At 38.8% G+C, this 12192-nt stretch overlaps 1 protein-coding gene across 3 annotated transcripts; it reads right to left on the reverse strand.

Annotated features, from left to right (window-relative positions):
- Positions 1 to 471: 471 nt before the first annotated feature.
- On the reverse strand, positions 472 to 12186 carry LOC104123800 (ALG10 alpha-1,2-glucosyltransferase). Of its 3 annotated transcripts, none has more exons than XM_009636086.2 (3): positions 12072 to 12186; positions 11569 to 11766; positions 472 to 8929 (listed from the first exon to the last, which is right to left on the reverse strand). In XM_009636086.2, exons 1-3 carry the CDS (start codon positions 12129 to 12131, stop codon positions 7874 to 7876), a joined length of 1314 nt encoding a protein of 437 aa, XP_009634381.2. In that variant the 5' UTR covers positions 12132 to 12186; the 3' UTR covers positions 472 to 7873. The 3 variants fall into 3 exon arrangements, with proteins under 3 accessions (XP_009634381.2, XP_035747549.1, XP_035747550.1); XM_035891656.1 differs by having other exon boundaries at positions 11569 to 11798; positions 12072 to 12156; XM_035891657.1 differs by lacking the exon at positions 12072 to 12186 and adding an exon at positions 11934 to 12056.
- Positions 12187 to 12192: the final 6 nt, after the last annotated feature.

The following is a 12192-nucleotide window of genomic DNA, read 5'->3' on the forward strand; positions in this document are numbered from 1 at the left end:
CAAAATTCTTGTGCTCTCAAACTCCGCAAAGAAATTGTGTCTCAAGGCAACCACAGCCAACCTCTCAATACAACAGCAAGCTACTCAAGTTAGCGAGCAAGCTAAGAAGTTAGAGGGAACTGGGATTGTTTAGTCTGGAAAAAAGGAGACTGAGGGGAGACTTTAACGCCCTCTACAAGTGCCTGAAAGGCGGGTGTAACCAGGTGGGTGTTGGTCTCTTCTCCCTGGTAACAAGCAATAGGATGAGGGGAAATGGCCTCAAGTTGCGCCGGGGGAGGATTAGACACGCTATAAGGAAAAATTTCTTCACAAAAGGGTTGTCAAGCATTGGAACAGGCTGCCCAGGGAAGTGGTTGAGTCCCCATCCCTGGAGGTATTTAAAAGACGGGCAGATGAGGTGCTTAGGGCCATGGTTTAGTGGTGGGATGGCAGGGTTAGGTTAACGGTTGGACTTGATGATCCTAAAGGTCTTTTCCAACCTAAACAATTCTATGATTCTGTGATTCTAGCCCTGGCTTTACAGACCAAGACATTAATCAATCAACTAAATTTACCTCCATAAGCATTTAACTTTAAGGAGCTCTACAGGAAACATCCAAATCATAAACCACTCAGCCAAAATGAAACTTCACATGCCCTCACCCTGCTTTCTTCTCCCTGGTTATTCCTACAGACTGAGGTGCACATCTCTAGCCACTTCACTGACAAAGATGAAAGCAGTTGTTATGAGAATTGTTAATATGTTTATTTTGGACTGATTTTTCCATTAGCGTGACTTTAGAAGTCAAAAAGTGATGCCTCACCTACAAGGAAGCCAGCATGCTAAGGGTAACCATACAAATTGCCACAGAGCTTGTTTTGGCCAAACAGAGCAAGGTACACAGATCTAGGTAGATGATACTTCTTCCCTATAAAAAGAAGAGCTCAAAAGTGCTGTACAGTCTTTGATTCTGGTGATCATACTTTTTTTACATGCTGAAAAAAAAGCCAAGAGAAGAACAATCTGGAGCACAAGAGTCCTCATGTGTCTGTAGGCCAGTAGGTTAAGAGGCTGTTGAGTTGTGACCTGAACATGTCAGTATAAATGGTGTGTATCTGTGTGTGTAGAAGAAGAAAATGAGAATTTGCAAAGATGTAGCATAAAGCTCATAACTAGAGAAAAAAAGTTTCCTATGAGTAAAAACAATCTCTGAAAAATCTTGCCAAAGGATATGGCAAATTCATCACTACTTGATGGCTTTAAATAGGGTGTATTTTCAGAAGATGTGCTCCATTTCAGCTACAAAATATTAAACTCTACAGGATTCACTTACATAATGTGGAAAGTAATTCCCGCCTTGGTGGAAGTTCCCAGATAAAGTTCTGTGGCTTCCTATCAGGCAAACAGCTGGATCAGGTCATCGTAATGCTACCTCCTCCTTCACCCCCTCCAAAATTCAAGCAGCCTACACTTTATACACAGTAAAGGAGGGTGGAGGGAAATAACGAGTATTTGTCTTGAAGGCAAAGTTAAAGCTCCTCTCAGACAACAGATGGCTCAAAAATCCCAAATATATTTTCTTCTTAATTCTTAAGAAAAGTGCAAGCACTTAATTTCTTTTTGGTTTTAAGCAAAGTAGCATTCTTCCTTGTTTCAGAAATAATGCAGAAAATTCCATCTTAGTCATAATTAATTGAACAAAACTCACTGTTATTGAAGCAGATGTGCACTGGTACATTTTTATCAAGGATAGATACAGCTCTTTACCATAGCCATCACATAATTTCCTTTTCCTTTGACATGTTCCTGGTTCTTTTCCTGGAGGACTGGACCTAGACAGCGAAGGTTATTCCACAAGGTTTCTTGAAACTTTAAAGGAAGTTAACACATAGTATTGGGCTAAAACTTTTCAAATTCAGCTAGCAGAGTGGATGCCAGGAAAACTGGCTCAAAGATGGGTCATTCTGGCCTGAATCTTGGATACGAGGCTTCCCCAGCTCATGTGAGGGCCCTGCCCAAACAGGCTGTGCTCTGGAAAGTAGAACACACTAGAAGTTAGTTTTGACAAGATGCCTGGCAGATGAATTCCCACCTTCACAACTATCTCAATGGACTACTAACATAAAATAATCCTCTCAGTAATGAAAAGTATATAGTGCTATAGCGGCACAGGAGTGTAGAGCAGTGAGTAAGGAATCCTATATGCAACAAAGAGAACATTAGGTTTAAAACACCCACTGCTCTTTGCCAGGACTACAGTTATGATGGGCTTACTCCCACCCACAAACAATGTTACGGCATTTGCTCAGTGCTGACCCAGAGGGGGAAGCGCTATCTCTGAAATCAGTGATATTCCTGACTGCGTCTCCTTTGGTGTTTTGAAGCTTGTAATTTAAATTTCAATTCAGCCAAGCAATGCTTTGTTTGAGATTCAATGAGAACGCAGGAAAATGGAGAATGATTTATGTGTATTAAACTTCAGTATCTGAAGCAGTGCCCTAAAATTAGAGACTCTTGTCAGCAATAACCACCGTAACCATTCCTTTTGCATTGTATATTCACAAGATTATTTCTACGACAATACTTTTAGGAGGGCTGATATGAAAATGTGGAAATCTAATCTCATTAGAGAAGATCTGAAGGTAGCTAAGGACAGGAACTTTTGCAATTACATCTTTGAAAAGGCGCACACTGCCACTGTTAACACAAGTTCATACCAATTTGAATCAAATGCATGGGATATTAATTTACATCTACTTGAAACCAGGATATAAAGCACATGGGAAGCCATTGTTTTAAAAGTGTTTATTTTTTAAGATATGGCAACTTTTGCTTTATAAAAATGCTAGACTATCTGGGCAACTAACAACCTGATAATGAAAGCAACCCCTTCCCCATTGCTGACCCACAGCTGCAATTCAAGTAAGCTCACAACCTTTCTGGAACACAATAAGAACAGTTTTCATTTACAGATCCACAGCCTAAGTACCAAAACAACTTTCAATAAACCAATTAACTCCCAAGTTTCAGCACGATCATTCTCACAGTGATCGGGCCAGCTCTAGGTACAAGCAGCTCCACCTTCCAGCCAGAGAAGAGATTTCCACTCATGCACAGCAAAGAACTCTCCTGCATCACCACGTACTTCAGCAAGCCACAGTGCACCGCTAAACACAGCAGTGCCTCAAAAGCCCCCAGAGCACCCCACTCATTTCTGCTCCCGGTAGCATTGCACACTCCTAGCTACTGCAATTATCTGTGCACATCTTTTTCCTCTCACTTCCTGCTCCTCATATCCCAGCTATCCCTGAAGCTGAAGGAACAGCATGAGGCCCTGAGCATATTCCAAGATTAAGCAAAAAACCTCACAAATTAAGGGCATTTTAGCTACACGTTGCTAGCTAGGTTAGCATTTGTCTTGTGGAGAAATTCTTTTTGTTTGTAAAATGATGTTAGTAAAACCAATTATCTGCATCCATCTAAAGCATACTTTTAAGAAGGATGCTTTTCTATAAAAGATGCCTCGGCTGACATACAAATGTCACTGAATTGAAAAGAAAAAGCATAGCCTATCTAACAAGAGGTAAGCAAGGAAAGCAAAGCTTTTCAGGGAAAAAATGTTTGGACAGTGAATATAGACAAAGAATTTGAGATAACTGGAAGCAGTCATTTTCACGGACTCTGGCTTTACACTTTTCCATTACACAAAAACTAAATGACGCATTTAAAATGCAGTATGCCAGCTACTATAGGGCTAACAGACACTTGAGCATTTATTTTTCATACATGCATCATCCAATTAAAAAGAGCAAATATTTCAGAAAAGCAGGTGTCGGTCTCAAAGTATAATTACTTTGCTTTCCTCAGTTTGTCCTCCCAATTTTTTTTTCTTTTTAGACAGTAATGAACAGAATGAGTATGTGAAGAAAATAAGAATGCTGTGAAATTTAATAATAAAACAGCAGAAGGAAATTTGCTAACTTTTTAAGCAACTACACTGTTTAAAACAATGACATAATTTCAACAGTAAGCTTTAGGTTTCATTTTGTTCTCTCAGTCTAGATATGAAAATTTCACAAATACCAAAAATATCAAAAAAGACCATTTAAAGATGAACACAACTTGCTCTTCTTCTAAACCTTATCATACAACATAATTTAAACTTATATGCCACGATATTTTAGCCAAACCAGTTACTAGAACAAGCAACCAGCCATGACAGAACTTGAAGTTTTCTAATTCTCAGAAATAGTCTTGCTAAAAACCCTGACGCTATGACTTCAAGCAGCATTACGCTAAGCAGTTGGTCACCTCAATGAGACGGTGCAAGACTGCCACCTTGTGAAAAAAAAATAAATAAAATTCAGATCCGCACTAATGACAAAACTCAACTGTCTGTCCCCAGAGACTGTAGAATACTTTTTCCTATAATATTTTTAACACAAGCAACCCATCTGATTTATCTACTTGCACGAAAATAACAGATAAAAAAATACTTCAGCATGCACATGTTGCTTATAGTGTAAAACTCATGCTAATTTTAAACATGAACATGTGTTGTCAAGTAACTTAAAAGACATAAAATACAGAACGCTCACAAATAACAGAAAACACAATTCACAGCATATAGGATTTATCAAACAAACTTTCCATCTTCCCAAATAACTACCTATTTTTAACTAAAACAAAAACCCAATGTGTTCAATTATTTGTCTTTTTTTTTTTTCCACCTCAAAACAATTCAGCCATGCTGTGGCTGTTCAGCTCTCTATTTTTATTATTCTGACAGTTATGGACAAATCATCACCTTCTTTCTCTCTAAGAAAAGCTGAGCTGAGCCTTTATTTTTAAACAGCAATTACAGAAATGTTAGCTATGCTATTTTTGTTTTCATCTTGGACATTTCAACAAATTAGCGGGATTTCTTTCTAAATGGATAGCTAATTAATAAAATTTACAATAAATTATCATTTTAATGCTGTTGTAAGTAATTTCATTGCCAAATGACACCTGCTGAGGAATTAACCTGAAGTAAACAATCATGGTTCTACTGAAACTAGAAGACCTAGGCAACATAACCCAGGACAAACACAGTCCTTTCCGCGTGTCTAAGATCAATAGCTAATGTATTACAAACAACTACAATGGAAATACTGAAATCAATTTTCCAAAAGATACTTGCTCGAAGATTATAAAGTATGTTTAACTAATTCTTACATCTAGATTTAATTACACCTGGCATCTTGATTTCTGAGACTAAATCAGGCTAACATCAAATATTACCTGCAAACTCCCTGTGGTTCATCAACAAAACTGAAAACAGCTTTACTCTAAAAATAAATTCTCCCTTCATGTTTCAGTAATTCATGGATTTTCCTCTTCAATTTAAACTTTTATTAACTCAGCCTGCTTATAAATTAGCAGAATATGCTGAGAACAATTGTACTCTTAAATTAAAATATATAAGTATACTGATAAGTCCCATGATATAATATTATGCCACCTTCTAATATTGGTTCAAAAACCCCAACAGTTCACAAGCATCTCTCTACATGTAATCTTTCTAGTGTTGTGATGTGGAGCTCATTAAAAGGCATTGTGCTCTAAATTTTGGGAGACTTTCACTTTTCTTTACAGAAGAAATGCATTACAATTGTATATATATACATAAACTCAGTTCTTTTCACTTGAAACATGGCTGCTATCTCTGTTAAGAATAAGTAGGAAGCATAAACACCGTTTCTTAACAATGTTGATAATCCAAGGCATTCACATACCAGCATCAATAGACATGCTGGACAAAACAAAACACCTGTGGACTATTTAAGCACATGAATTTTTGCATCTTGTCAAGCTAATGAACACCTGCTTCCCTACATAAAGCCAGAAGAAAAACCCAGATCTAGAAGACAATTCAGAATTCTAGCCAGAGCCGCATCCCTTCCCATGTTACTTTTCAACTCACTCAGAACTAAAATTTGAAGACACAAATGAAATTGTACTAAAACAAGTATATACTCTTTACCTTGTTTATGTTTTTACTGGCATAGTATACAAAAACAAAATTGGAAGCAGAAGGCATGCAAGACTTCCCCCCCAAATCTGTCATACTAAAATGACAAGACAACATCCTGGACTCTGCAAGAACCATGTTGGATTCTTTAAAAGCAACCCATTTCAGGTTTCTATTGCCCCTTCAACTTACATATAAGCAAACAGGGAGTGATCAAAAATGGCTTTCCCTATGGTACATATGTTACCAACAAATGACCATGCTGGCAACAGGCCAAGAAGCAAACAGTGACCTGGCAAATTTCTTAAATTCAATACAAATAAACCTACTCATTGAGGAGTGGCTTTAAGGTTTCCTTAGAAGAAACAGGGTTGCAAAAACATCGGACAGGAGAATCTGAGTTAACCACACTCTTCATAGTGTTAGTACAGGGAAGGGATCAGAGCCAGGGCATTGATCTGCATACTGTAAAAGAAAAAAAAAAACAAACCCCAACCAAACAGTACCGCTGTGAGTAATAACTTCACAGTACTGACCTTCTGAGAAACAATTCCATTTCAGAGTGACTGGAGTGGCAATAATATCATAAGTTTGCATAGATTGGGCTGCACTATTTTTATTACAGAATAAGAAAGAATTTTAAGATGCTACCTAGTACCTGAAGTTTTGGATCCTCCCTGCCACATAATTTAGTTGTATTTATAAAACTGCTTAACAGTTAACTTTCAGCAATCAAATATTTTTTAGTCTAATTAAAGTCATTTACTGACAGGAACCATTACAGCCTTCATTTATTCTGATGATAATGCACTAGATGCTTTTAAAAATATATATATACACACATTGTATTTTACTTTTGTAAAACAAAATACATACTCCCTAGTTCCATTAGATTTGTATATCTATATGAAAAACATTTAAAAGAACGATTCAGTAATGCCATCAGTATTTCTTTAAGATTACACATCCAGGATCTCAGAAACACTCAGTTCAACTTGGGAGTGCACTCATATCCTACTTCAGTACAAACCTGTGAACACAGAACCTCAGGACATAAAAGCCTGATTATTTAAAAGGGTATTCATTAGACTGCATTCCACTGAGTAATGACACGTTTCAGTTTGACATACATAAATTACTCCCTTTCTAATAGGTCACATTATCAACGGCAATTTATGTTTTGTTGTACAATAATATTTATTCCTCCAAAGAAGGTACATGCAGATAGCCTCCACTATATTTTCTGAATATAAGGTTTGAAATAAAATTTTCAAAATGCTCTAATGATTTAAGAGCCTTCATTCTGTTTGCAAAACCAATGTAATCATATATTGACAAAAAAATCATGAAAATTCAGTGGGACGTAGAAGGTTTTGAAAACATTATACTTTAGCAGTGGTTCATACCTTGACCACTAGCAAACCTAGATGGAAGTGGCCTGATCCAAGGAGTAAATACGCACCCAGAGGTAACAAAAAGGTTAAACGCTTAAATACTGTTTTAAAGAGCAACCTCTGAAACATAAACTGTCATACCCTGAAAGACATATTATATAATAATATTTTATTATAATGAAAAATGACTGTAAACATCTCCCTTATTTCACAATTTCTCAAATTTCCCCTCATATTGAATTTGATAATTCCAGGAGCTCATAAATTCAATATATGGAGTATCTTCACATTACAACAAATCAGATCTCACATTCAGTTCCAAGAAATAAGCAAACAGCTTACTTCCCCAATTCCAACTGGGGAAAAAGGTCCTTACACAATGCAAAGCATATTGCTTCATTGCAGAATCCACAGTCCTGAAACAGAACTGGGCTCTCCTAAGGGTATGAAAGCATCAAAAAAAAAAAAAAAAAAAAAAAAAAAAAGTCACCACATAAACCTCTGGATTTCATCACTATCTGGCCAATGGAAAGTTCTGTTTAGAAAAAGATACAAAGTTACTGCATTCACAACAATATAAAAAGCCAGCTCCAGAAGTTGTCTATATAGAGATGGAAATGGAATATTGAGCCTATATATTAAGAATGGCAAAATAAAGTAACGGAATTCCAGCAATTTTTGAGGAACTGTGGCTGCTAATAAACATATAAAATACATTAAGATCCAGAATATTGATTTTGATCTTAGTGTATCAGCAAAACTCCAGCCAGCAAATATATAGACTGGAACTAATATGTATTTTACAAGCTCATGTCTTTGAAAGACTTTTCTCCAGACGTAGAATGTATAATGTCTGTTATCCGCTAGTAAGTACTTATGCACATAGGTAAATTTCCAGATCAGGAATAAAGAGGTGATGGCAATTAAGCTGTACTGCACAGGGTGCTTTTGTAATGAGAGAAGAAATTTCCTGATTTTAGTAGGGGTCAATAAATGAGGGAATGAAAAAAAAACAGTAAAGGACAGAAAATAGAACAGCTGAGGAAAGTGCAAACAGGCTTCGTGGCTACTTCTGTCACCAACAACTATTCCACCATTGATAAACACAAAAACAAAGAACACCATTACTAATATGATGTATGGCCAAGTTAAAGCCATAAGTGTAAATAAGTTTTTAGGCGATATGATATGTTGAATAAGAAACTGCAATATTCTGATCAAATCTGAAAATGATCCTTTCCTGGAAGAAGTCTTTTCATCTTTCTTTTTCTGTAAGTCTGTCTTCCAGGCTTCATTTAGCTTCTCTGCAATAACATTTCCAGCACAAAAAACTGCCCACACAATATTTGTCTGACGAAACATGAAGCCGCAAAATCCAAGGAGCGCTGAAGTTTTATGGTTACCATAAAGGCACATTAAATAGGCAAAGAGAGTAAAAAATACTGATCCTGGGTCCGTATAATAAAGGAATGTAAAAAAATAAAGGGTGGGAAACATTGCAAGAGTTAATGTAGACAAGATTCTCTGGAAACCAGACACAGCCTAGAGAAGAAGCAGAAAAATGTGGTTAGCAATGTCCAATAAAAATAAAATAAAATGAAAAAAAACCAACCAAAAAACAAAGAAAGAATATAATTCTTGAGAATTCCATTAACACAATATAACATATCTTATGCTTTTTGGTTCCAGTACTGCACAAGTACGCATGCTATATTTTTGTTAACCACCTCCTCCTATGTCAATACAGAGTGTCAGACTACACAACCTTAAAAGACAAATGAAAGTACGGAACACTACTGCATGTGAGTTAAAAATATGGCAATGAAAATACACCAACTTCTTTTGTATGTCAGGTGTTCACATATTTGTGGCATTAAAAATCATTGTGGGAGTATAACTGCTCCCATACATAGGCTAAAAGAGCTGCACTAATGGGCAAAAGAAAAGAAAAAAAAAATAAAAAATCTATGTTTTATGCCCCTGCAATCTCATCATCACATTCTGTTTATTTGTGAGACAGCAGAACACATCATTCTATGCTTATACTACTGCCTCTTTTGAAGCCAGTCCACAGAGTGGACAGTTCCAAGTTTCTAATTTTTGGTGCAGTTTTATTATTTATCTTCATTATAATTCATGAGTTAGAAAAGATACTTTAAAGAAGGTAGAAGACCATGCAGTTACAAACTCCTCCCAATTATCCCACTTGCTACATGATGCAATGCAATTCACGACATTAAAAAATGTTGCATGATGTTTCTCAATGATGTAGCATGGGGTGAAATAGCCAGTCACCACCGTGCAGAAGAGAGGAATACAGAAAACACAGAGTTCATAGAACTGCCGACAATACAACTGCATTTTCTAATGCTTAGACTACTGTCATGAAACCTTTTGTTTTCTTACATTTGTATTTCCACCTCCAAGCATAAAATTAAGTGTGTTCTGAAAGTGGAAACAATTTATTGACTTTGACCCAATTCTATATAGTCTTATCATGTGCTTAAACGTGAAGAGTCTCCTGTAAGAAAATACATCAGAAAAAAATTTCTTTCTTTTCTAGTAAAGGAATCCTTCAGGTATCGGGGAACAAGGAAAAATGTTCCTACAGTTAAAAGTGAAACTAAAGAACTTCACTAAGGTGAAAGATTTTGAATAGGCCATTAACCACTGGAACTATTTATCTACTGCAGTGGTGGATACTCCACCACTTTAAACGTACAATATTCTTGTATCCAAGTTGAACTGTTATGGTCTGGACGGGTGGACAGCCTGACAGGTAAAAACTGGCTGGACGGTGAACTGGTCACACTCCATCCAAAGGTGAGTGTAACAACCAGAGTATCACAGGGATCCATACTGGGAACTGTCCTGTTCAACATCTTTATCGATGACTTGAAGGCAGCGAGAGTACACTCTCATCAAGTCTGCGCATGACACAAAACTGGGGGGATTGGGCAACACACTAAAGAGCAGAGCTGCCATCCAGCGTGACCTAGACAGGCTGGAGGAATGGGGCAACAGAAATACTATGAAATTCAACAGGGGCAAATGCAAATGCCTGCACCTGGATAGGAAGAAATTCCCACAATGATACAGGCTGGGCATGAAGTAGCTGAGGAGTTGCTGCTCTGTGGAAAGGGACTTGGGGGTCTTGGCAGATAGCGAGGTGAACATGAGCCAGCAGCATGCCCTGGCATGAAGGAACAGCAACAGCTTCCTGGGCTGCATTAACAAGAGCACAGCAGCAGACCAAGGGAAATGATTATCCCTCTTGACTCTATTTGTTAGGCTGCACCTAGAATACCACGTCCAATTTTGTGCCCTGTGATACAAAAAAGGCACTAGTAAACTGGAGCAATGGCAGAGGGCCAAGACAGTTGGGGGCTGAAGCACCTGCCCTGAGAGTAGAGGCCTTGTTCAGCCTGGAAAAGATGCGGCTTGGGGGGACCAAACAGCAGCCTGTGAGGATGTCAACAGGTAAAGGGAGCCAGGTTCCTCACAGGGGTACACAGTGGAAGGACAAGAGACAACAGTCATGAACTGAAGTGAGAGGCTCAGACTGCATGGAAGAAAAACCTTCTTCACCGAAAGATGGTCAGGCACGGAGCAGGTTGCCCAGAGAGGTTGTGCAGTCACCCTCCATCCTTGGAGTTTTCCAGGCCCCAACACTGAGCAGTGTGGTCTGATCTCAGGGCTGGCCTGCTCTGAGCTGGAGGGTGGGCCTCCTAAGGCCCCTTCCAACCTCAGCCATTCTCCAACTCTTTCACACTTGAATTATTCTCTGGTTTTAAATATTGACATCAAACCTGCTAACTTTCTAAAGAACGCAACTCACAGGGCTTCACTCAGGATTCACTTGTCTTAAGCAACTCCAACTAGATGAGCATTCAGACCTTTGGATAGTAAGTCTATATGTGTACTAACTTTAACTTTTCTTTCAATAGCAGTACTTATAGTTATGCACAATAGTTAATTTTCACAGGATTACACCCTGAGAGAGAAAAAAAAAGATATTTAAAAAGTTTAGAAAAAAGGAATGTGCCTCCTTGGCCAAACTAGTAATAGTACTTGCAGTTACGTAAAACTGAGGACAGCTCACACACGTAAGGAAGCAAACAGACACAGAGCCATCAAAATCGCTTGTACAAGCGCATAAAATTATTCTACTTTGACCATACCTTATTCTTCTGATGGATCTTGAACAGAAGTAAATAGAGTAAATAGAAGTTCCCAGCACTGAAGAGGAGGTTAATAAACCTGAGCATTCCGACAGAGCACACCACGCTTCCCGTCCACCCGAAGAGCCACACTGCGGGCTTCACTACTCCCACCGAGACCAGGTACAAGCCTGGCAGCGTGGTGATCATGGGGTCCCACTGGAAAGCGGAGAAACAGGGTCACAGAGGCACTGCCAGGCAAAAAAAAGGACCAGAGATGTGCGACGGGTTACGATATACCACCCCCACCCGCACCCCATTTTGTTAGCTTGGATGCTCAGCCAACTTCTGTCATTATTAGACTGAAAATTGTGAACACTTTGTACCCTGCCCGGCGCGCTACTGCACCCCCAGTAAGCAGACACCGGCGTTGTGGACAGCAATGCCCACAAACGATTCCCTTTCCAAAGCGCCCACGGCACGTCTATAGAAATCGCCGACCCTGACCGGCCCCCGCGAGCCACCTGGAGGAAGCGGCCGCGGCAGTAGGCCTGCGCCTGGGGGACGTGGAAGGCCTCGTCCATGTAGGGCCCGCGCTGGTGCCGGTTGACCGCCGCGAAGAGCAGGCACGACAGCAGGAAGGCG

Source organism: Egretta garzetta, unplaced genomic scaffold (genome assembly GCF_000687185.1).
Source record: "Egretta garzetta isolate BGI_Z169 unplaced genomic scaffold, ASM68718v1 scaffold33, whole genome shotgun sequence".
NCBI lineage: Eukaryota > Metazoa > Chordata > Aves > Pelecaniformes > Ardeidae > Egretta > Egretta garzetta.

Coding starts and splice junctions, on each gene's coding strand:
- LOC104123800 (XM_009636086.2), bottom strand. CDS start 12,131: ATGGACGAGGCCTTCCACGTCCCCCAGGCGCAGGCCTACTGCCGCGGC. Junction 11,767..12,071: donor GCCGCGGCCGCTTCCTCCAG/GTGGCTCGCGGG, acceptor TCCGCTTTCCAG/TGGGACCCCATGATCACCAC. Junction 8,930..11,568: donor AGATCCATCAGAAGAATAAG/GTATGGTCAAAG, acceptor CTTCTTCTCTAG/GCTGTGTCTGGTTTCCAGAG.